This window comes from Corylus avellana, chromosome 7, assembly GCF_965113065.1.
Source record: "Corylus avellana chromosome 7, dhCorAvel1.hap1.2, whole genome shotgun sequence".
Lineage (NCBI taxonomy): Eukaryota > Viridiplantae > Streptophyta > Magnoliopsida > Fagales > Betulaceae > Corylus > Corylus avellana.
The window spans coordinates 21,192,923-21,214,666 of record NC_142496.1 but is presented as its reverse complement, the minus strand read 5'-3'; the positions used below and the strand labels follow the sequence as shown (position 1 = coordinate 21,214,666).

Below are 21,744 nucleotides of genomic sequence, written 5' to 3'. Positions count from 1 at the left end.
CAGGGTAAGGCCTTAACATGGGCTTTAGTTTCTCTAACAAGAGAAGTATGAGTGTCAATCCAGGGGGGTGGATTGCTTAGCAAACGATCGAACAAAGGTTTACAGTGTTTTCTAAGATCTTTGTAGAAGTCTGCAATATAATTTAAAGAACCTAAGAATCTTTGGAGCTCATTTTTATCAATGATGATATAAGGAAATTTATCGGCAAATTGAATGGCTCTGTCAATGGGTCTTATCCGACCTTCAAAAATATCAAAACCAAGGAATCTAATTTTGGTTTGGAAAAGCTTGATCTTTTTAGCATAAACAACAAGTCCATTGTGCTTGACTGTTTCTAGAAACGAATTCAAATGTTTCCAGTGTTCATCAATAGATTTAGAATAAATCAAAACATCATCAATGTAAACGATAGTAAAGCGACTGAAAGGATTGAAAATATCATTCATGATATTTTGGAATTCACTAGGAGCATTCTTTAGACCAAAAGGCATTACATTCCACTCATAATGCCCAAACAGGGTAGTAAAAGCAGTCTTATTCCTATCTTTATCATCAATTTGGGTTTGCCAAAATCCTGACTTCATATCTAACTTAGAGAAAACTATAGCCTCACGGATACGACTAACTAAATCCTTCCTATCTGGAATGGGGTACCTGATCCATTCTAGTACATCATTGAGTGGTTTGTAATTGATTACAAGCCTAAGGGTTCCCCTTTCGACTTCAACATTTTTCATGATATAAAAAGCAGCACAAGACCAAGGAGCTTTACTCTTACGAATGATACCTTTGGCAAGTAAATCAACAATCTCTTTTTGGCAAAAATCTAAAGTTTCAGCATTCATTTGAATGGGTCTGGTTTTAGTGGGAATTTTATTTTCAGAAAAATTTTTAATGTAGGGTAAAGAAACAATGTGTTTCTTCCTATGTTTCCTATGCCAAAAAGCAGTAGGAAGATCAGAACAAACAAGATCAATGATGTGGGTATTGAAAAAGGCAATTTTAGATTGTAATAACTTATCAGAAAGTTGTTCAGCAATCTTTTTGTATTTAACTTATTGTTTTAAAAAATTTAAATGTTTAGTTTTAGCAGAGATAATGTTAAAATGGCTAATATCAATTTTAAATTTGTTAGCAAAATAAAATTTTACTTCAACACCCATTTTAATAGTTGAAACGCCAGTTTCATCAACAGAAAAATGATAAAGCATACAAATGAAAGGAAGACCAAGAATAACTTTTTCATATATGTTTTTAACAAGAACAGCAGGAGTATTAAAACAAATATTACCCTGACAAACATGTATACTATTTAATTTATATTTGTTTTGCAAACGGCTTTCACTGGTAGAATTCAACCTTTTAGTAAATTTTTCAAAATATTTGCTAGGCACTATTCCTTCTTGAATGCAATTTAAATCAGCACCAGAATCAATCAAAGCAATGGTATCAAAGGCATAATCAGGAGCAATGACAATATGAACTTTAGAATACCATTTAGGCGGAACAATCTTGTTAATAAGACTGATAATCTTGACTTCATTGTTGACTTCATTGGCAATCACTTTATTGCTGGATTATGCTTCATCAGAATGCTCAGATTGCTTATCATTTTCATTATCAGAATCGTGATCTTGAAAACAATTTTGGATTTTCAGTATTAATAGTTGTTGTTTTAAATCATTATTATCAGATTTAATAGTAAAAAGGTCATTTTTTAAATCTGCAATTTCTTTCTTGATATTACTAATCTCATGCTGCAAATCTAAGATAGTAATCTCTTTGGATTTTTGTTTAGAAAATCGTTCCAAAGTTTCATCAAGAGAGATTTTTGTATTGTTAGGTTTATTAGTATTTTTAACCAATGTATTCTTGAGTTTTTTAAGGTAGTCTTCTTTTAATTCAGGATTTTCAATTTTTGAAATTAAAGTAATTAGCAAATTTTCTTGTTCTTCAGTTTTTGTGAGAACATTGCAAGTTTTGACATTTTTGTAGCAAGAATCATTACAACCAATTTTAAAATCATTATTAGAAAATTCACTGGTAGAAGGGTAATCAAAGTCACTTGAAGTTGTTAAAAAATCACAATCAGATGAATCAGAAGAACTTATTGATTGTAGGATTCTAAATGTAGGATTCTAAAAAGACTGTCTTTTTTATTGTCATATATTTTCAAAGCATTAATTTCTTTCTTCAAATTTTTGGGTGGTTCAAGACACTTATCAGCAAAATGTCCTAATTTCCCACAATTAAAGCATTTTCCTTTGAAAAAATATTTATCAAATTTTGAGTTATTCCTTTTGGATTTGTTAGCTGTTGAAGATTTTTTAATTGGTTTATTAAATTTTCTTTTCTTGTAACTATTGTAATATGGAGCAGGTCTTTTCTTAAAAATTTTATCGGGTTTCTTTCTATTTCTCTAGGAGGGAGCCATAGGAGGTAACCCAAATTGTTCGCAAAAATTACCCATTTCATATTTAACTTTCTTTTTATTTTTCAACTGTTGTCTTATCATTTTTTGATCGATGCATATTTTTATACCAAGTTTTTTAACGGTAGAAAACAAATCGCCATAAGTTAAGTTTTCATATTCAATTAATCCAGTGTTAGAGTTGATGAGTTCATCTTTAACTTTGTGAGCAAATAATGAAGGTAATCCATCAATAAATTTTTCTTTCCATTAAGGCTTTTGACTATCAGATCTAACCATAACGCAAGAAAGAAAAACATATTGATACCATCTATAATCAGACATAGTAGGACAACGAAGATTATTCAGGAAATCAGAAATGCGAGAAGTGATGTTAGAAGGTGTTCCAATAAAATGCTTAATGATGGTGTAAATCAATGTGTTAACACTATCGGGTTCACCAGTGCCATGTTGCTCATCAAATATTGGTAAGCCATCTTCATCTTTCTTGACATCTTTTGTAATTGTTTCTCGAGATTCTTCAGTGAGGTGTTTATCTCACCAATTCTGAAGAGTTCCAGAGAAACCTGTAGAAAGCAAATCAATAATTTCTTATTGGCTTAAATTGTGATTCGTAACATAAGCATTGGCAACTATAGACATGTGATTCATTTTATTCAATATTTCTTGTTTAGACAAACCATCAATGACATATATATATAAATAACCAAAAACAAGGCAAAAAAATAATACGATTTATTGTAGTAATCCACTCCATAGCCCTTGAGAGAAACCTTGAGATGGAAAGAGTGCTTTTACGTTTGGCATGAGGAAAGGCTATTCCATTAGAAGAAAAAAAAAATAGCTTTTATTATAAATTGAAGAATGTAGAACAAAATAGCCTTATAATAACCATTCACAAGGCCCGGAGTGTCTATTCCAAGTGTGATAGCACACACACACACACACACATATATATATATATATATATATATATATATATATTAACACCAAATTTGATTTATTCACATTCTTTCATTCTTAATCAAGGTTATCTCTTCTTCTTTTTTAATAGAATAGTCATTTAACATACTAAAAATACTCTAAAAGAGAAAGCTGCCAACAGTTTCGGTGGTAGTGGGCCATAGTGAATTTTTTTTTTGAAATTGGACCATAGTGGATTTTTTTTTTTTTTTTTTTTTTGACATGTCCGCACAAGAAAGAAAGGAAAATTCGAACTAGAGACCTCCACTTTATTAAACGTAGCCCAACCAATTAAGCTACCTCTTGAGGACGCCATAGTGGAATTGGTTAGTTAAGAAGCACCCAAAAACTTTTTATAGAAACTAGCAACACAAAGACTTTACAAGAGAAAAAACAAAAAACAAAAAACAAAAAAAAAATGACAAACAAAAGATAATAATTGAAATTAATTAGTTTGTTTAAGTGGTAGGCATAAAATTTATTAGTGTAGTACTATTGAAATTTATTTGGCAGCGTGAGAGCTATTCATTCCTTTTTAGTCGATGTGTTAATTAAAATGCAACACCTTTAATTTTTTTTTTTTTTTTTAAAAAAAAAAAAATTAGATAACTTCTTTTTTATTGTGTTATTTCATTTCTTCTTCTAATTTATTTTTTGTTTTGCAGCATTCGACTAACACCTGATTGTGTTCGGTTTGTTTCTAAGAAATCCCTCAAGATAATGCCGATTCCTAAAAAGTTACCCATTTTTCTTAGACCCTATTAATTATGCATATTTTATTTTGCCATTAGTTTATATTATTATGTATTTGTAATGTCGTTATATTAATATTTTGAATATTTACTTTGATTATTATATTTTTTTGGCTAATTTAATTTTACATAAATACGTGAACACACGTAAAGGGATTATATATATGTGTAAAAGTTCGGACCCCAAAAACAATCTTAATTCCACCCCTGGATAGGGTCAGTGAGAAAAGAGATGGTCGGAAGAGTGGCACGTTGCTTGTGTGGGTGGAGAAGTTGCAGTAGATATAAAATATCTAACCTCTTTATCAAAAAAAAAACAAAATATCTAACCTCCAAACCATGGCATTGTTAAGGAAGAACCTTATAACATTACATTGCAAATGCGCAAAATAGAGAAGAGTTACAATTATAGTTGATCACATCAAGCTAACAAGCTAATATTGATGTAATAAGATAATAAACTAAGAGGGTTAATAACTTAATACAAAAGGAAGACTAATTACAAAAGAGAATTATCCATAAGAGGTTTGATAGAATTGATCTGTTTGCATTTAATAACAATACCATAAGTAGGAATTTATGTAGAATTAGATAACTCATAGCGTCCAGAGAGGCTTGTCCACAATCCCATCCAGACGAGATTGCAGACGAGAGGATCACTCGGAGTCACAGAGAGGCTCGTCTGCAATCCCGTTCAGACGAGATTGCAGACGCGCGATATGATGCTGATTGACTTGGCACTTCTACTATGTAATATTATAATGCTCTTCCTTAACATTGCAAACGAGCCTCTCTGTAACTCCTAGTGATCCTCTCGTTTGCAATCTAGTCTGGATGAGATTATGGACGAGCCTCTTTGGTTGCTCTCGTCTGCAATCCTGTATGGACGAGATTGCAAACGAGCCTCTCTGGAGGCTATGAGTTATCTAATTCTACAGAAACTTCTATTTATAGTATTGTTATTAAATGCAAACAGATCAATTCTACCAAACTTCTTGTGGATGATTCTCTTTTGTAATTGGTCTCTCTTTTGTATCAACCCTCTTAGTTTATTATCTTATCACATCAAGATTAGCTTGTTAGCTTGATGTGATCAACTACAATTGTAACTCTTCTCTATTTAAGTTCAATGAAAAAGCAGCATAAATTATTCTGCCTAAAAGCAAGTTTTTTCTTACTTTCTTTCGGGCACAAAGATCTAAACTATGTTTATGACCATGGCACAAAGGCTGGTTCTCGACGCGTTCGATTTCTTCTCCAAGTTTAGCAAGCCTTTGTGCCATAGCCGTGCCATAGCCATAGACATAGTTCAGCAACCTCCAAAATTGTTTTGATTTTCTTTTAGAGCATGAAGGCTTATGGCATCTGTTGCAGACCCTCTATTTATAGTGTATAGTATAGCCATGCAGCACTAATTTGATGAACAAACTAACTAGTTTGCAGCAATTGAATCATGCATGTTTGATGAACAAACTAACTACCTTGCGAAGCCCCCAATCATGTTACCATTCACATGCGAATAGCGACGTATGAATAGTAACACGTCACTATTCGCTTGTGAATAGTGACGTGTGAACAGTTTCAAAGTTTGAAAATATTGGCACTCAAAGTTTACATTTAAAACAATCACCCACACCCAAAAACTTAAAAAAATTTCCACTTTCACACACACAAAACTTTTTTCTTAAAATAAAAAAATAAAAAACACAGGTGTCAAACCGGTAGCCACACCTGGGGGGAAGGGGTGGCCCACGAGTCACCCTCAAGGCTAGGGGTGCCTTTCTGGCCACCCAGTGGTGGAGCCACTTGAGGCTTTAAAAAAAATTGTTGTTTTTCTCCCAAGTTCCACACGGCACTCCACACACCCCCCCCCCCCCCCCAACACACACACATATATATATATATATATATATATGGTAAAAAAAATTTGTTTAATAATTTTTTAAAAGGTAGTGACGTTTGAATAGTGAAAACGCCACATTTTAGAAGGTGATGTATGAATAGAGAAACAACAGAGAAGAAGGTGATGTGCACTGTTCACATGTCACCTTCTAAAGGTGCCATTTTAGCCTTTTTTTCCTACATTTTTACTATTCAAATGACTTTAATCAAAATTCATGTCTATGCAATTTCTGTCATCTTGAAAAATATACTATTTGAATGTCACTAGCTTAACAATGACCTTTTTGGGGGCGAAAACGTCATTATAAAGGAGTCATTAATTGTTAAAATTTTTTGTAGTGCATTTTAAAAGTTAAATTGTGATTTTACCAAATGTTAGCTATATTTTAAAAAATTGAATTTTCAAATTACATATTTTGAAATAAAATAAAATAAACATTTTTTTTACTCTAATCTAGAGCTTTTGCAGAAACGCCTGATTTGAACAAGTACGTGGAAGATATTGAATCATATGCTATATTCAAACAAGTAAAAATTGAGGTGACAGCTATCGCTATTCATAATCTCATTTGAAATTATGCATTAAAAGATTTTGAGTTTTAATAATGTGCTGAAGATTAAGATGAAAATTTAATTACTGAAAGCATAGGAGATGAGAAAGCACAAGAAGAGTCAAGCATGCAACAATCAAAGACATCCAATGAAAATGTTACAAATATTAAGTGTAATCATATTGCTCCTATATTTATAACCTGCTTATAAGTTTATTGGGCTTTTTTTGTTTGTTCGTTATTATATATGTTATATTAATGTTATACTTGCAACTATTTTATAACTTGTTGACACATATTAGCATGTGATTAAAGTCGCGCCGATCATTACAAAATAATAATAAAAATAAAAATAACGACCATTGGCTGCATTTTAATGTTATTGTCAACCACCTAACATTTTCAAGTATATTGAGAGTCATATAAATAAGTCCACACCACAAAATAGAAAATAGGAGAAAATGCAGTTTACCCTCCTGAAGTTTTAAGGGTTTTTCAATTTCAACCCCAAAGTTCAAAAATTGGCAATTTAAACTCTCCGTTTAATTTTTCCTTCAAAATGGACAGAAATCTATGAAATTACATCCAATTTCCGTCCAATTTAACGGAAAAATTAAACAAAAAGTTTAAATTGTCAATTTTTGAAACTTTAGAGGGTAGATTGCCAATTTTTGAACTTTAGAGTTAAAATTAAAAAACTCCTGAAACTTGAGGGAGATAAACTGTATCTTTCCCTATAAAATAATATTAGGTAAAAAAGAAAGTCAATAATGGAGATTGGGAATTTTGCAAGAGATCTGACCAATCAATCGTATCTGATGAAAACTTTCAATTCAACATGGCGACCAAAGAAGTACGATCCACTTTCAATTTTCACACCATTTTTTGAAAATTATGACACCATTTGATTATTCACAGCAAATTGCACGACACAGATAAAACAAATATAACAAAATTGGATCAATAAATGTTTACAGAAAATAAAAATTAATGACCGAAAGAAGAATCTATGCAATACCGATATCTTCGAAACCTTGAGTGGGTGATAATTCCTCACCTGAACTTGTGGGGCCCAAGAATTGCCTTCAATTAAGCTAATCTATAAAGTCCATTGGAGCATTCCATGGAACGAAGCTTCTAAGAAAGGACACCAATTTTCTCCTAATTGGATTAAAAAAAATTTCTTCCACTCAATTTAAAAAATTATCACAAGTCTTTTAAAAAACTAAAAAGTGCATTTTTGTTTTTAATAAAAATGATATTTTAAATTACAAGTATCTCACAATACTATCGGGTGACAATTTTATAAATAACGACTGATTTCAGTATTGATTGAAACTGTTACGATAATATTGTGATATATTTATGTAACTATTCACATATTAATTAAAAAACTATATACAATTTATACATTAAAAAAATGCAAAATAAATTTATAAATTGAGTTCAAGAAAATTCTTGGTGCTGCTTGCTAAAGAACCTTCGGCCTTCGAAGAAAAAGGATAAGCTAAGAAGATGGATTTTGATTTGACGTGTGCCTAATTGTGACGCCAAGCAGTTGGGATAATACTACGTCATATTGTGAAGTTAACCCCAGTTTTAGTCCCAAATTAAAAAATTAAACATCATTAGAAGTCTTAAAATGGAAGAAGATTTCAAAGATAAGGGCGGGCCCATCAAGCGACGAACAACGTAAGAAGTTGCCTCAAAACTTCCGTGTTAAGACGTGCGCAGGGAGTTCCTTTTTTGTCTGTTTGACTATTTGACGTTGACGTACGGATTTTGATCGGTCTCAGCATTTTTTTTTTTTTTTTTAATTCCACTGAACTGAAATGTTTAGTTGTATATCAAATATAGTAGAATATCCATAGAGAAAGAAGAATAGTAAAATATTCAAGGAAAATAAAAATAATAGACAACATACTCTAGAACTATTATTAGGATAGTCAATTTTTAAACTATACAAACTCAATATAAAATTAAAGGGTTAGGGTTGAGGAGGCTGATTTGTTTAATTAAATGGATCGGATTATGATTGACATATATAGTTTTATACCCATGTTTCGATACAAACTGAATCCGACACGCATGACAATTTTTAATGTAACCCGCAAATCTAACACAAACCTAATATAAAATTAGAGGGTTATGATTGAGTGGTTTTACTCATTTTATTAAGACCTCGTTTGGTTCGCGGAATGTCTAGTCCATTGGAAAAGGATTAGCTGCCACTGAGAATAGAAGAGTATAAAATAGATTAACTATTCATATTCATTTGTTTGGTTGTAACGTTGGAATAGACTAGCTAATCATATTCCTTCGTTTGGTACAATACAATATGTTGGTGAATGGAATCATATTGTGATCAAATTTCCTAAAATACCCTTATAATACAAATATAATTTATATTATTAAGGACTTTCATTCTTTTTTTTTTTTTTTTTAAACATAAACAACTTTACTATAATTTCTTTTTCTTTTTTTGTTTTTAATCATGTTAGGTATGTGGCCTTTTTTTTTGCAATTATGCTACAAAATTATTTATATAAAAAAAATATATAGTTGGAGAAAACATAATCAAACTCAATCTAGAAATCAAAAAAATATAGTTGGAGAATGTACAGAGAATCAAAAGAAATAAAAAAATATATATATTATATATTTGTATTTTATAAAAACCTTGCAGATTTTGTTTCTCCGTCAAAGAAAAGAAAAAACTGATAAAACAGAGATTCAGAGAAATAGAATTAAAAAAAAAAAAGGGGTACATAAACAAAAAAACAAAGAAACGGATAAAAGAAAATCAAAGAGAAATAGTACAGAGAATCAAAAGAAATAAAAAAAAAACAGAATTAAAAAAAAAAAAAAAAACTGAGAAACGGTACTGAGAAGGGAGACGGCATAGAAAAAAAAAAAAAATTCGTTTGTACTTGCAGAAAAACTGTACCAGAAGAATCAGAGAAAAAATAAAAAAAGAGAGAACGAAATATAAAGACATATATATATATATATAGAGAGAGAGAGAGAGAGAGAGAGAAATATAGAAGAATTAGAGAGAGAGAGAGATAACGGAATTTAATCCCATAAGTGAGGTTTTTTGTGGCAATTTACACAATTAATTTAATCCCACAAGAAATGATTAGCTAAGCCACTCATTTTTTAGTGGCTTAGCTAATCCTGTGTATGGTATTAGTAGTCTCATGGAAATAGACTATTCTCAGGAATAGAGTGTTACCAAACAAAGGACTAGCTATACCTAGTGTTAGCTAGTCCAATCCAAGGGTCTATTCCGCAAACCAAACGGGGCCTAAATGTGTCGGGTTAGCATTGGCTTATGTAATTTTATACCCATGCCTTGACACGACTCAAACCTAACACGAGAACACAAATTTCCGCCCCTACTCTTATTGGATCAAAATAGAGACAAATAATATTTGAAGTCATAACAAAGCTAACAATATACTCAAGTACGGTTGATTCATTCAAGCTTATTTTGATATAAACCAACAATCTGTGAGGATTCAATTATAGTCTAAAATCAAGTCTTTCTTGACTTCAAATTCCAAATAGTGAAAATACATTCTAACCTTTGAACCCTAAAATAATTATGGTAATGCAGAACATTAAATTATTGGAGTGGCTCACCTCCAAGTTGAGTTAGCTTCAATTTCTTTCTATTTGTAGTTTAAATCTTGTTAAATGAAATTTAAGCTTGAGCGAGAATGTCATTTGAGTGGGAGAAGACGATGCAGTTAGGGTTTCAAATGGCGACATGCTGAGACAAAGTGAAGGTTAATGATAGCTATAATCTATGGCGGTCAACGGTGGGAACAGTGCTAGTGACGACGACTATTATGGTGGTGGGAATTAGGCGTCAAGAAGGAGAAAAAATGGTGTGGTTGATAAGATTTAGTATCAATAGACTAAACTGTTCTCCACTATTTTAGATTTCAATTAGCAGCTGGCTTGACAAAATGTAAACCACAAATTGGATGGAATTGACGGTAACTCAACTGGCTTCCTTTAACTTTTTTTAATTTTTCTACTCGTCATAATCAAAAGTAACAATGATTTAACAAATTTCCAACGAACCAAATTAGATATGTTTGTAATTTCAACCATTCACATTCTCTTCTCTAGCTTATTTAAGTCAACGTTGTCAAAAAAAAAACAAATGTGTAAACTATAAAGGGTTCCCATTAATGGACCTCCCGACCTCCAATAAAAATAAATAAATACAAGTACAAGATCGGTAGCTTCATACTATGAAGTTCCAATGATGAGTTATTTGTTGTCTAAATTTTCAGTAATTTAAACAATTATCGTGAAAAGATATGTTATTTAACATTTTCTTAGCATAAAAATAAAATTAATAAAGATAAACTGAGCATGCCACGTCAGCTGGAAATGAAAAAAAAAAAAAAAAAAATCTCAATTTCACCTCCTGAATTTTCAATTTGATGCAATATACTTTCTCCATCCGATTTTAAACGTTAAAAGTGATAAAATAACCTTTATATCACTAGATTTTTTTATAAAATTTTAAATTTACCCTTAATATTAAATTTTTTTTTTTAAAAAAATAAAAATAAAAATCAAAGAGTAATTTGGTCTTTTTAGTCATTTCGGCTGAATTTGACAGAGGGAGATCAATTGAATCAAATTGAAAGTTTAAGGGGTTAAATTGAGAGTTTTTGAAATTTGGGGTTTCTAAAAACGCATGGTAGTTCAGGAGTTTAAAGTTAAGTTTCTAAAAAAAAAAAAAAAAAATCTCATAATATAATAATGGGAATGTTATAGTGCAATAATTAAAAATATCATTTTTAACCGATAAAAGTTTTAGGTGGCAAGAGGCTACAAGCCCCATCCATAGTTGCTATGGCCCCACCCACTGATCGGGCCTGTGGCCTCTTGCCACCTAGGACTTTTATGGACAAAAAATGGTCTTTTTATCCCTAGCATATAATATTGAAAAATGCTTGACTTCATTAAAAAGTTCATCTTTTGGCTATTTTAATCTTAGGTAGCATGACCCATTTTTCAAAAATCTATTAATTTATTATTTAAAATCTATTAATTTTAAAATGAGTGATGCCATATAGGATTAAAATGACCAAAAGATGACATTTTTAATAAAGCCAAGCATTTTTCTATAATATTATTCAACAGCCAGCTGATTTCACAACGTGCAACGACTTCAAAGAGGAAGGCCAAGTAAAGTTTGTCATGAGCTCGGCTGCTGGATTGTAGGATTGTTTTGCAAGGAAGCAACCTAGCTATAAAGATCACTCCAATCACTATCGATCGAACTCCATTTGACTTGGATTCTTCTCCGTTGTGAAGGGGTTGGTCCAAGCACGAGATCCCCTCCGTCCCTGCACCCAATTTCACACAATCAAAGCTTACGAGAGAGAGAGTGTAAAAGTCTCCCCCAAGTCATCCTTGGCATGCCCCACTCTCTCCTTCTGTTCACCTCCATGAGTTTAATTTTGGCTATGCGGCACTTCTACTTAGAATTACCTTTGAAACTTCCTGCTCTTTCACAGGAAGCTCACGATGAAGCCCCCTCGCTCGCGGGAGCCATGGAGGTTTTTTATATGTATGCCGTAAACATTCTGTTTGATAATTCAAAAGAAAAAAACAACAACATAGCAAATGCTTTCAAGCTTTTTTCGACACTACTACCACTCAGAAATGGCTGCTGGCAACAATTATAGAGTACCCTCGGATTTTCATGAGAGAGATCAGTTTGCCGAGCACTCCATTTTGGAGCTTCCGGCCGATCAGTACTTGATGTTCGATGACTGCTGGGTGGAGGAGGATCCGCCGTCTGATGCTTCTGGGTCTGTTCAGAATCCTGTTTATCAAGCAAATGAAGTCGTCGAGTCTGGTGGGAGTCGCAGCAGCCACCCTGATGGGTCTAGTAGAAGTAAGCAAAATCATTCATAACCAATATTTCTTTTCTTCTTCTTCTTCTTCTTCTTGTTTTTTTTGTTCTTCCCATGAATGAATTTTTTATACAAAACCCACCAATTATGCAGAAAACACTGTACACTCATCTCTAAGCACTTTACAAGAATCAACCAGCAAATCTTTTCTTGTATATGCCCCCAGCCACCACAAACTTCTTCATACCCTCCAATAGCCCATGATCTAACTTAATTCCCATTTGACTTGCAAAACTATTTTCTCTTCTCTAAGAATCTGATGTTTGTCATGCCTAGCTAATATTGTTTCTTTGCTTCCAAACAATTTAAACATTAATATTACTCTCTAGTCATTGAATAGCATCTCTCTCTCTCTCTCTCTCTCTCTCTCTCTGTGTCTGAATGTTTAAATCTTGCAGCGAGAGAGCGTGAGAATGACAACGAGAGAAGGGAAGTGAGAGAAAGAGTTGCGTTTAGAACAATATCAGAGGTTGAAGTTCTGGACGACGGGTTCAAGTGGAGGAAGTATGGGAAGAAAATGGTCAAGAACAGCGCAAATCCCAGGTAATTAATATATAGCTACAATATTAACAAAATTCATGATTTTATAATTCCAAAAATGTATATATATACCATAACGACCATATTATATATATATATACATGTGATTACAGAAACTACTACAGATGTTCCGTTGACGGATGCCCTGTGAAGAAAAGAGTTGAGAGAGATAACGAGGATCCAAGGTGTGTGATTACAACATACGAAGGCGTCCATAACCACCAGAGCTCTTTCTAGTTCTTCTTCTTCATCGTAAGTGCATCGCACTAGAGCCTGCTGCTGCTGCACACTGTAATGTACTACATGGTACAACAACTCCGGTACTAGATTTAGTAGACAAGTAATGCTATTATTTTACGTCTATTTCACGACGTTGACGTGATAGTTTCGATCGATTTCTAGACTAATTCTTCTTAAAAGAAAATGCCAAGAATCGATTGAGATTGTTTTATCAATATTGTATGGTGATGATTGTAAAATAATTAAGAGCATGATTTCTAACGTTATATAGTATCCTTGCGATCCTTGTAGTTATAAGGTGTTTTGTCAATGTCAGGACAAGTGATGTGGACATGGTTTGTACCATGATCTTCTGCTCATGTACATTGAAGATAATAAATTATTATATGCAGAGTTTCTACTTATATAGTCTCAATTTCTTTTTCTAAACCTAAAAATACATATATCTATTTATTTATTTAATTTGAACCGACATTAGCTTAAATTCAGTTAAAGCGAGTAGACCCAATCAAATTGGTGCTGCTATATTAATTACAAGGCATTTGTTTTCTTTTCTTTTGTTAAGCATGAAGAAAATTGGATCAAACTATCCTCTTAGCTAGGTTTCTAGAATTTCTAGCTAGAAAATTCTATTATTTGGAAAATTAGATTTGTTCAAATCCTAATTATTCTTGTTTTTAAATTAAACGTTCAGCTATTTATTACATCTACAATTTCTAGATATGGTAAAATAAAAAAATAAAAAAACTTAATTATCATGTTCATCCAAAGATAAATATATCAAAGATTTTAATTTTTCACTTGATATATATGATACTATATATGATTCATCCCAAATATTGTGTGACTAAGGGGAATTGAGCCTACTGTCCATGGATTACATTTACAAGGTTTAAGCCAAGATAACTAATTAAAAAAAGGAAAATCATTTTTCTCGGTCTTTTATTAATTAATTTCAATATAAAAAAATGTTTCCCTTAATTCTTGACTCCTATATAAAGAGCAGATGCGGAAAAAACCCGGCAAGCGGAGATACAAATTTATTATATTATACAAGTAACGCTATATATACTCTATTTTTTTACTCTTACTTTTTCACCCTTATAAGTTAAAATTACCTGTAAATGTAAAAAAGTAAATATTAAGGTCAGTAGATATTTTGTTTGCGAGATATTTTTGTGTATGTTTTGGTCGGAGGGTAGGTTAGTTAATCGGACGGCCGCTGTTTTTTTGGTTCGATTATAATAAAAACTAGCTTCGATGATAACGACGTCCAAACCTGGATCACCTGAGTCCTAACAGATCTGATATCCAATCGGAGAATTTAAAAGTCAAATAAACTATTCTTAACATTACTCGGGAATTACAGCCTGCCACAAAGATAAGACTACGTGGGGTTGAAATCACAGAGCCAGAGAGAGAGAGAGAGAGAGAGAGAGAGCGATGGTTGGGCTTATGCAGGTACCCTACGACGCCACAGTGAGGCTGATGCTATCTACACTGGAGCGCAATTTGCTACCAGACGCTGTGATACGGAAGCTCACACGGCTGCTGCTGGCCGGCCGGCTTCGCTCCGGTTACAAGCCGTCTTCCGAACTCCAGCTGTCCGACCTCCTCCAATTCGTACTTTGTAATCCTCTCTCTTTCTCCGTCAGGCTCTAAATCAGCCTTTTTGTTTACTGTTTTTGGGCTGTTGAATTTGCAAGTTAAAACTTTCCTAATTCTGCTTGCAGCTCTAAGGGAGATGCCCATAGCCATCAAGACTGACGAGCCGAAGGCTCAACATTACGAGCTCCCAACCTCTTTCTTCAAACTCGTCCTTGGAAAGAATCTTAAATACAGGTAACTTCCTTCGCCGAAATCTGGAATTCATCATTTGGATAACAATTACCTGGATCTTGAGTTTTACTGTGTGGGTTTTGTAATAGAAGATTGTTAATTTCATGGGTATTCAAAATATATAACATATTTATTGAAGGATTTTTTAGTCAAAAGCTCTTGATCCTACTTTTACAGTGTATAAAGCTGATGGGGTCTTTGTGCAGTTGTTGTTACTTCTCTGACAAGTCTAATACCCTAGAGGACGCTGAAGTAGCAATGTTGGAGCTTTACTGTGAGAGGTCACAGTTAAAAGATGGTCACTCTGTTCTTGATATTGGATGTGGCTGGGGGTCACTCTCTTTATACATTGCACAGAAGTATAGTAACTGCAAGGTTACAGGGATTTGCAATTCAACAACCCAGAAAGCACATATTGATCAGCAGTGTAGGTATGCTACTCTACCCATTTGCCTTATGATTATGTTAAAGAGAGAAAGAAAGAAAGAAAGACGATGAGAATATAGAAAAAGACTACTATTTAGTATTTATGAATCAATTAAAACTGATTGTGTAGGACAGATACAATAGGAAAATAGCATCATGGAAATTATAACATGATTAACAGTAGATCATCAGGATATTAACATGTGACTTAAACTAATGAAACAAGATATCCTGAGAATTCTGACAAATTCAGATGCTTACTTTAACTGTTTTGTGTTTAGACCAGGTTGATTAATATGGTGTTTTTTATTATGATTAGTTGGCAAACTACATGCTATAGTAATTTTCTAAACCACTCCTTTGACTCTTTTCTGTAGGGATCTTCAGCTGCAGAATGTAGAGATCATTGTTTCAGATATTAGCACATTCGAAATGGAAGCATCCTATGATCGATTATTTACCATCGAAATGTTTGAGGTCAGTTCGTTTTAAAGCCATTGCCATAGACATGATGTTTACTGTTGAGAAATGGTTCAAGATTTAGCTTTGCTCTTTGACACAGCATATGAAGAACTATAAGGATCTTCTAACGAAGATATCCAAGTGGATGAAACAGGATAGCCTTCTCTTTGTTCACCATTTCTGCCACAAAGCATTTGCATACCACTTTGAGGTATGTTGACTTTATTTGTAGGACTGTAGACACTGGACTACATTGCCACTTCTAGTTTTGGCATTGCTTAAGATACAGTTTCTAGTATGTAACGGTTAATGATACTCTCTGGCTACTTTTTTGGGTAGGACATAAATGATGATGACTGGATTACTAGATTCTTCTTTACTGGAGGTACAATGCCTTCAGCAAATCTTCTTCTATATTTTCAGGTGAGCTCTGTATACTTCGTCCCTCAAACTTGTGATATTTTTCCCTGTCTTCAGAAAGCCCATAAATTGTACCATAGTTTATGACTCAATAGATCTAGGCTATTACATAATGTCAATAATGCAGTTACATGATCATATTAAAACCAAAAGATAAGTTAAAGAGTTAGTTTCACTTGTGAATGGCTTCTTGGCAATGGTTTATATGCAGGATGATGTTTCAGTTGTTAATCATTGGCTTGTGAATGGGAAGCATTACGCACAGACAAGGTAAGGGCGAACATTCTGTAATTCTAACTCTGCTATATTGATGTGTAATGATAGCGAGGGTGCTTCGTTAAGAATCATTAAGCACTTCGATACATTTGATAATGGTTTTGCAAAGTGTCTTATGATTTTAATTTAAAAAAGTGTTTTGATGTGATATAAAAGTGATAAGTTTTTTTTTAGAAGGGTCCACATTTGAAAGTGTCTTGTGTTTTGAATTATTTGTTAAATGGTTTTGAGAAAAAAATGCTTTTTTGTTTTTGAAAATAAAAAGTGTATTTAAAACCCTTACCAAACAAGGCCCAACAGAAAATTTGAGCTCTAATATCCATTGCTCCCCTACTGATTTGTATAGCTGTTAATCCCAATACCCTAAGAACAAAAAAAATGAGAACACTTTATTTTGCAGCGAAGAGTGGCTGAAAAGAATGGACCAGAAGTCTGCTTCCATCAAGCCAATTATGGAGTCAACCTACGGCAAGGATTCTGCTGTCAAGTGGACTGTCTACTGGAGAACATTCTTCATTGCTGTCGCAGAACTCTTTAATTACAATGATGGAGAAGAATGGATGGTTGCACATTTCTTATTCAAAAAGAAATAAAAAGCCAAAGCCAAAGCTTCTTCCCAATGAGCCTGCATGCAATTACTGCCATAATATTGGCAGCTGTTTCATGTGTGAATGCATTTTAGCTAGTGCGCAAGTTTGGCATCCGAAGGAATAAAAAATGTAGCCACTCATTTTAAGTGGAAACCAATTTACTAAGTTCTGCATAACAAGGATGTTTCAAACCACAACATTGACCTTTTTTTTTTCTTTCCCTGAGCCACAACATTAAACAACTCAATGTCGAATGAAGGGCCTCATTAACAAATACAAACGAGTTTTCTATAGCAGAAACCAATGGTCCTCATATTGATTTGCCTCGACAATCACCCTTGATAAACCCTAGATTCCAACTCTTCTTTCATCTCTACAACAACCATAAGCTTGTTGATTTGCCTGGACAAAAAAAATATCACTACTATTAGCAGTTGAGTATTATTGCAGTTTGAATATATGCATGAATTAATAAATTATAATCTTAAGAAACAAAAATTGCTCTCGAGTTGGTGATGTTCTCAGATATAAGCACATGAGAAAGTGTTCACACTTTGTTTAAATGGAGTTAATGTGATAATATCCTCTGCTAGACAGTAGATTATAACCAGAGTGCGCAAGTTTTGCAACACAACTTGAGGGCTTTTCCTAAGGGGAACACTGACATGGAGCTCCAATTGGGTCATAAAAGATGACAAATGACAAAAGGTACAAGAAGTGAAGCAAAAGAGTAATGATATAAGGAGGACTACTCCTTAAAGTTAAAGTCTTCCCAATTGTAATGTAGCATTTAAAATCACCAATAGATTAAAATTCAATAATGATTATCTCAAATTCAATGATGATTTTAAAAGCCACGTCACATTTAGGAGAACTCTAGTCTTCTTTATATCATTACTTGAAGCAGAAATGCAGCTCCAAGTGCCAAACATGCTACTTCAAGTGTATAAAACTGCAGTGGGAAAGAAACCCATTGAGCCTACAACTAGAATTTAAAATCCTACAGAAGCAACGCTGGCATCTGCTAACACAACTAGAAGTTGCAATTTTCTGAACTAGCTAAGCATGGCCTATTATGATATAATATGTATTATGCTCAAGCGTATACATGTTGGATTCAGCGGCTCAAGCTGCACCAATCTAATGGCTAAGTTTCAAAAAATTTGGCTGAATAGTGATTTAACCTCTATCATGTGAAGAGATCCTATACACTGGACACCACACATGAACCAAATTCGATCATCAGAAGAAGTTGATTAAAATCTTTGAAAGAAGTGCATGACAGGATAAGGGTTGGAATGAAGTCCAATTAAAATTTATCCTAGAAAGTAAAATTAGTAGATACCTTTCTAGTAAACCATGAAAGGAAATTCTATTGCCATCTACAGTTGCAGCCCACTTCTTGATGGTTAGAATCGAAGGGGTCTCCCATCATTCATGAAGTCCCACATATCCAACCAAAAGCTAGTTCCCCAACATTAGCTATTAATTGTATGCCACAAGCATATGCATCATAAGAAGAGGTCTAATAAATAGTATGATGCACCAAAAGCTAGGATTATCAAAGATGAGGTTTTTTCAATGAAACACAAGGATGTTGGTGATAATGATAATACCTTTAATGTAAGATCCAGTTGGTCCTCTGGGGCACCCTAGAAAAGCAAGTTCTGCATTGCTACAACCCACTACAGTCAGGAATATATCACAGAAAGCAAAACCCCAAAGGAAAACCGAAATCAAGTGAAATAAGAGGGCATCAAGCACCCCCAAAGGATTTATATAATAATGTATGCGCTAAAGATGAAATCATAGTGCCTGTTTTTGTTGTACGCATGACATAAAATCATTGTTCCAGGTAATAACATTGTTTTCTGATACTTCAAATCTCTTATCCATACTTCTGACCCTTTAAAATCCTTTTACCATCCACCTCAATTACCACTATTTCCCGGTCCCTCATTCTTCTTCAATACCAGGTAAACAAAGTATATGCCATTGAAACACAAATTTTATAGTTAAAGAACTCTTTGCAGTCCATTTGATCAGATACACTTCAAACTTTCAAAGAAACCAAATCTCCGAATGCCAAAGTGCTAACCAGTATACACAACTAAAGCAACAATGTAATATATATATATATATATATATATATATATATATATATATATATATATATATATATATATATATTCATTTGGATGAATAGGTAAATCGATCTCCCAATAATTACCTTTACTTTTGTTATTCTCCGAGTGTAATGAAAGTAAGAACGTATATTACTGAGGAACGCCAGAAGCTGCACCATCAACTGGGTTTCCGGATTCATCTTGAATGGTTGGATCGACAACAGCCTCGGCTTCCAAGAATCGACTCAGATGCTTATCATCCAAATGTTGCTGGCAACAAAATCGTTGAAGAGAGGAAGAGAATTGCATATTTAGATGAATATAGAACCATTAAAATTTGTGCCTTCATTATTATTAAGAGCTAGAAACACCAAAGTATATAGATTTTTACATAAAATGGGAAATTTTAAAGAAAAAGGAAAATGGTGTTTAGAAGAAGAAGAATCAAGGAACATACAGAAAGGCAAGCTCTGTATTTTTGCCACTCTGAAACACATTCCACTTTCTCCCACTGCCCCTTCACGAACTTCTCTGAATACCATCTGTACATAGAATTTTGAAGAAAAAACTTGCTTAGAAAGAGAGGCTTAAGAAGGGTCTAAGCGGAATCAGTTAAAAAAAAAAAAAAAAAAAAAACCCTTTTGCCCTGGAGACCCAAAACCCAGAAAACAAAAATGGAAAGTTTTGGTACCTGTTGAAGCAGTTGTTGTAGGCAGCTCGGAGATGGGCACAAGGGGACGTTGACGAATCTCTCTTAAGCCCCATTCTGGGAGCCTTCTGTTTACAATTGCATTTTCAGGGAGCCTTCTGTTTTCAACTATTTCTGTGTTTCTGATCACACCAAGACGGATTTTGCCCAATCGGAAGAAAAGGGAGATTGCTGCCGAAACTTGTCGCCTGTGCGCTACAGTTTTCCTGATGTAGGGTTTTCCTGTCCAACGTTTCGTTCCGTACCGAAACGCATGGAGTCCTGCTCAGCCGCGCGTTTTTAGTTAAATTTCTATAAGTTAATATTTAATTTTTAATACTCCAAAACTTTTTTTTTTTTTTTTTTTTTTTGATATTAAACAAAAATCTAGGAGTAGAAGGTTAACCATTTAAAGATGGTATCACCCAAAAGGGATTTGATTATCCTAAATTTGATACTAATACTTCAAATTTGATGCTAATATCTTAAATTTGGTGCTAATATTTCAAATTTAAATTCCCTATTAATATCTATTTTCTTTAATTTTAAAAAAGAAAAAAAAAAAAAAAAAAAGATAAATTGTCTGATGCTTGGTTGTCTCATGGCAGCCGGAAATCTCTATTCAAACGCATGAGGAAGAGTTCTGTATATCAGACACCGGAATTGTTTGGAACTTTTGTAGTAATTTTTGGGTGCAAAGGATCTGTGGCCGTTGGATTGTAGTCGTTTTAAGAAATGATAATAAGATTATAGGTTAATTATAATTCACACATATCATTTAACGGATTACACCTTTTAATCTTAATACGCTAATTTCGTGTTAAATTTGTGAATCGTGTAAAGAATTGTCAATCTTAAATATTATGTGTCATGTTCAAATTGTGTCAGCATATTAGTATAAAATTATATAGATAATTTCTAACATAACCTATTTATTTAAATTGATCAAATTTTTTAGCTTTAACTCGCTAATTTTATGCCGAATTTGGGATTCATGTAAAAAATTGTTGGTTCAAGTAATTTTGTGCTGAATTTGAGATGCACAAAAATGTCCGATTGGAGACATCAACAGATATTAAGCCAATATATGCCTCTGTTGACTTGATTTCTACATATCTTTCCTCACTTTTTTTTTTTTTTTAAGCAAAAAATGGTAGGTTGAAAAAATCAATTGTGGATATTTTACTTGGGTGTGACTATAATAGCACATACCTGCTGAGAACCGTATAGGAGGAGCCTATACGGTAAAAACTGCAGACACTCCCTCAAGTTCAACTAAATCATAACCTGACCTAACTCCACCAGATCATCTATGAGAATTCAAAACAACTAACTTTTCTTTCTATTTGATTTAGATAGAAGTAGTAGGGCTATAAAAAAAAAAAACCAAATTGTCGAGGAACATATTAAATATAAATTTAGACATTTGTATAAGCTCTGTTCCACTTGTATAATACTCCTAGCCTAGGAGTTGGGCCCTTCGGAATGGGATGTTATCCATGGGCCCCCGATTTGTCTACTAAATCTACAACTATGTTTCTTTCAAAACTCGATCTTTTATTGAGAGCCTTTGCTCAACTAGAAAAGGAT

The 21,744-nt window shown here is 33.2% G+C and overlaps 3 protein-coding genes across 6 annotated transcripts; 2 read left to right on the top strand and 1 right to left on the bottom strand.

Annotated features, from left to right (window-relative positions):
• Positions 1-12,142: 12,142 nt before the first annotated feature.
• Positions 12,143-13,593, top strand: LOC132185737 (putative WRKY transcription factor 50). The gene is made up of 3 exons (XM_059599514.2): positions 12,143-12,528; positions 12,946-13,090; positions 13,201-13,593. The coding sequence occupies exons 1-3, from the start codon at positions 12,255-12,257 to the stop codon at positions 13,322-13,324; spliced, it is 543 nt and encodes a 180-aa protein (XP_059455497.1). The 5' UTR covers positions 12,143-12,254; the 3' UTR covers positions 13,325-13,593.
• Positions 13,594-14,624: 1,031 nt separating this feature from the next.
• On the top strand, positions 14,625-17,438 carry LOC132183749 (S-adenosyl-L-methionine-dependent methyltransferases superfamily protein). Its single transcript, XM_059597157.2, has 8 exons — positions 14,625-14,957; positions 15,061-15,169; positions 15,373-15,597; positions 15,970-16,069; positions 16,155-16,265; positions 16,394-16,477; positions 16,686-16,744; positions 17,151-17,438. Exons 1-8 carry the CDS (start codon positions 14,771-14,773, stop codon positions 17,341-17,343), a joined length of 1,068 nt encoding a protein of 355 aa, XP_059453140.2. The 5' UTR covers positions 14,625-14,770; the 3' UTR covers positions 17,344-17,438.
• Positions 17,439-17,477: 39 nt separating this feature from the next.
• Positions 17,478-20,433, bottom strand: LOC132183750 (protein phosphatase). 4 transcript variants are annotated; one of them, XM_088518376.1, is made up of 6 exons: positions 20,158-20,433; positions 19,924-20,008; positions 19,571-19,736; positions 18,957-19,015; positions 18,686-18,822; positions 17,478-17,742 (listed from the first exon to the last, which is right to left on the bottom strand). In XM_088518376.1, the coding sequence occupies exons 1-3, from the start codon at positions 20,229-20,231 to the stop codon at positions 19,617-19,619; spliced, it is 279 nt and encodes a 92-aa protein (XP_088374502.1). In that variant the 5' UTR covers positions 20,232-20,433; the 3' UTR covers positions 17,478-17,742; positions 18,686-18,822; positions 18,957-19,015; positions 19,571-19,616. The 4 variants fall into 4 exon arrangements, with proteins under 4 accessions (XP_088374502.1, XP_088374503.1, XP_088374504.1 ...); XM_088518377.1 differs by having other exon boundaries at positions 18,957-19,007; XM_088518378.1 differs by lacking the exon at positions 18,686-18,822.
• Positions 20,434-21,744: the final 1,311 nt, after the last annotated feature.

What these genes read in the sequence shown, in the direction of transcription:
- LOC132185737 (XM_059599514.2), top strand. Translation starts at nt 12,255, where the DNA reads ATGCTTTCAAGCTTTTTTCGACACTACTACCACTCAGAAATGGCTGCT. An exon ending in CCCTGATGGGTCTAGTAGAA is followed by an intron (nt 12,529 to 12,945) that starts GTAAGCAAAATC and finishes TAAATCTTGCAG; the next exon opens with CGAGAGAGCGTGAGAATGAC. An exon ending in AAGAACAGCGCAAATCCCAG is followed by an intron (nt 13,091 to 13,200) that starts GTAATTAATATA and finishes ATGTGATTACAG; the next exon opens with AAACTACTACAGATGTTCCG.
- LOC132183749 (XM_059597157.2), top strand. Translation starts at nt 14,771, where the DNA reads ATGGTTGGGCTTATGCAGGTACCCTACGACGCCACAGTGAGGCTGATG. An exon ending in CATTTGCATACCACTTTGAG is followed by an intron (nt 16,266 to 16,393) that starts GTATGTTGACTT and finishes TTTTTTGGGTAG; the next exon opens with GACATAAATGATGATGACTG. An exon ending in AAGCATTACGCACAGACAAG is followed by an intron (nt 16,745 to 17,150) that starts GTAAGGGCGAAC and finishes TTTATTTTGCAG; the next exon opens with CGAAGAGTGGCTGAAAAGAA.
- LOC132183750 (XM_088518376.1), bottom strand. Translation starts at nt 20,231, where the DNA reads ATGGGGCTTAAGAGAGATTCGTCAACGTCCCCTTGTGCCCATCTCCGA. An exon ending in TACAACAACTGCTTCAACAG is followed by an intron (nt 20,009 to 20,157) that starts GTACCAAAACTT and finishes TTCTATGTACAG; the next exon opens with ATGGTATTCAGAGAAGTTCG. An exon ending in AATACAGAGCTTGCCTTTCT is followed by an intron (nt 19,737 to 19,923) that starts GTATGTTCCTTG and finishes TTTTGTTGCCAG; the next exon opens with CAACATTTGGATGATAAGCA.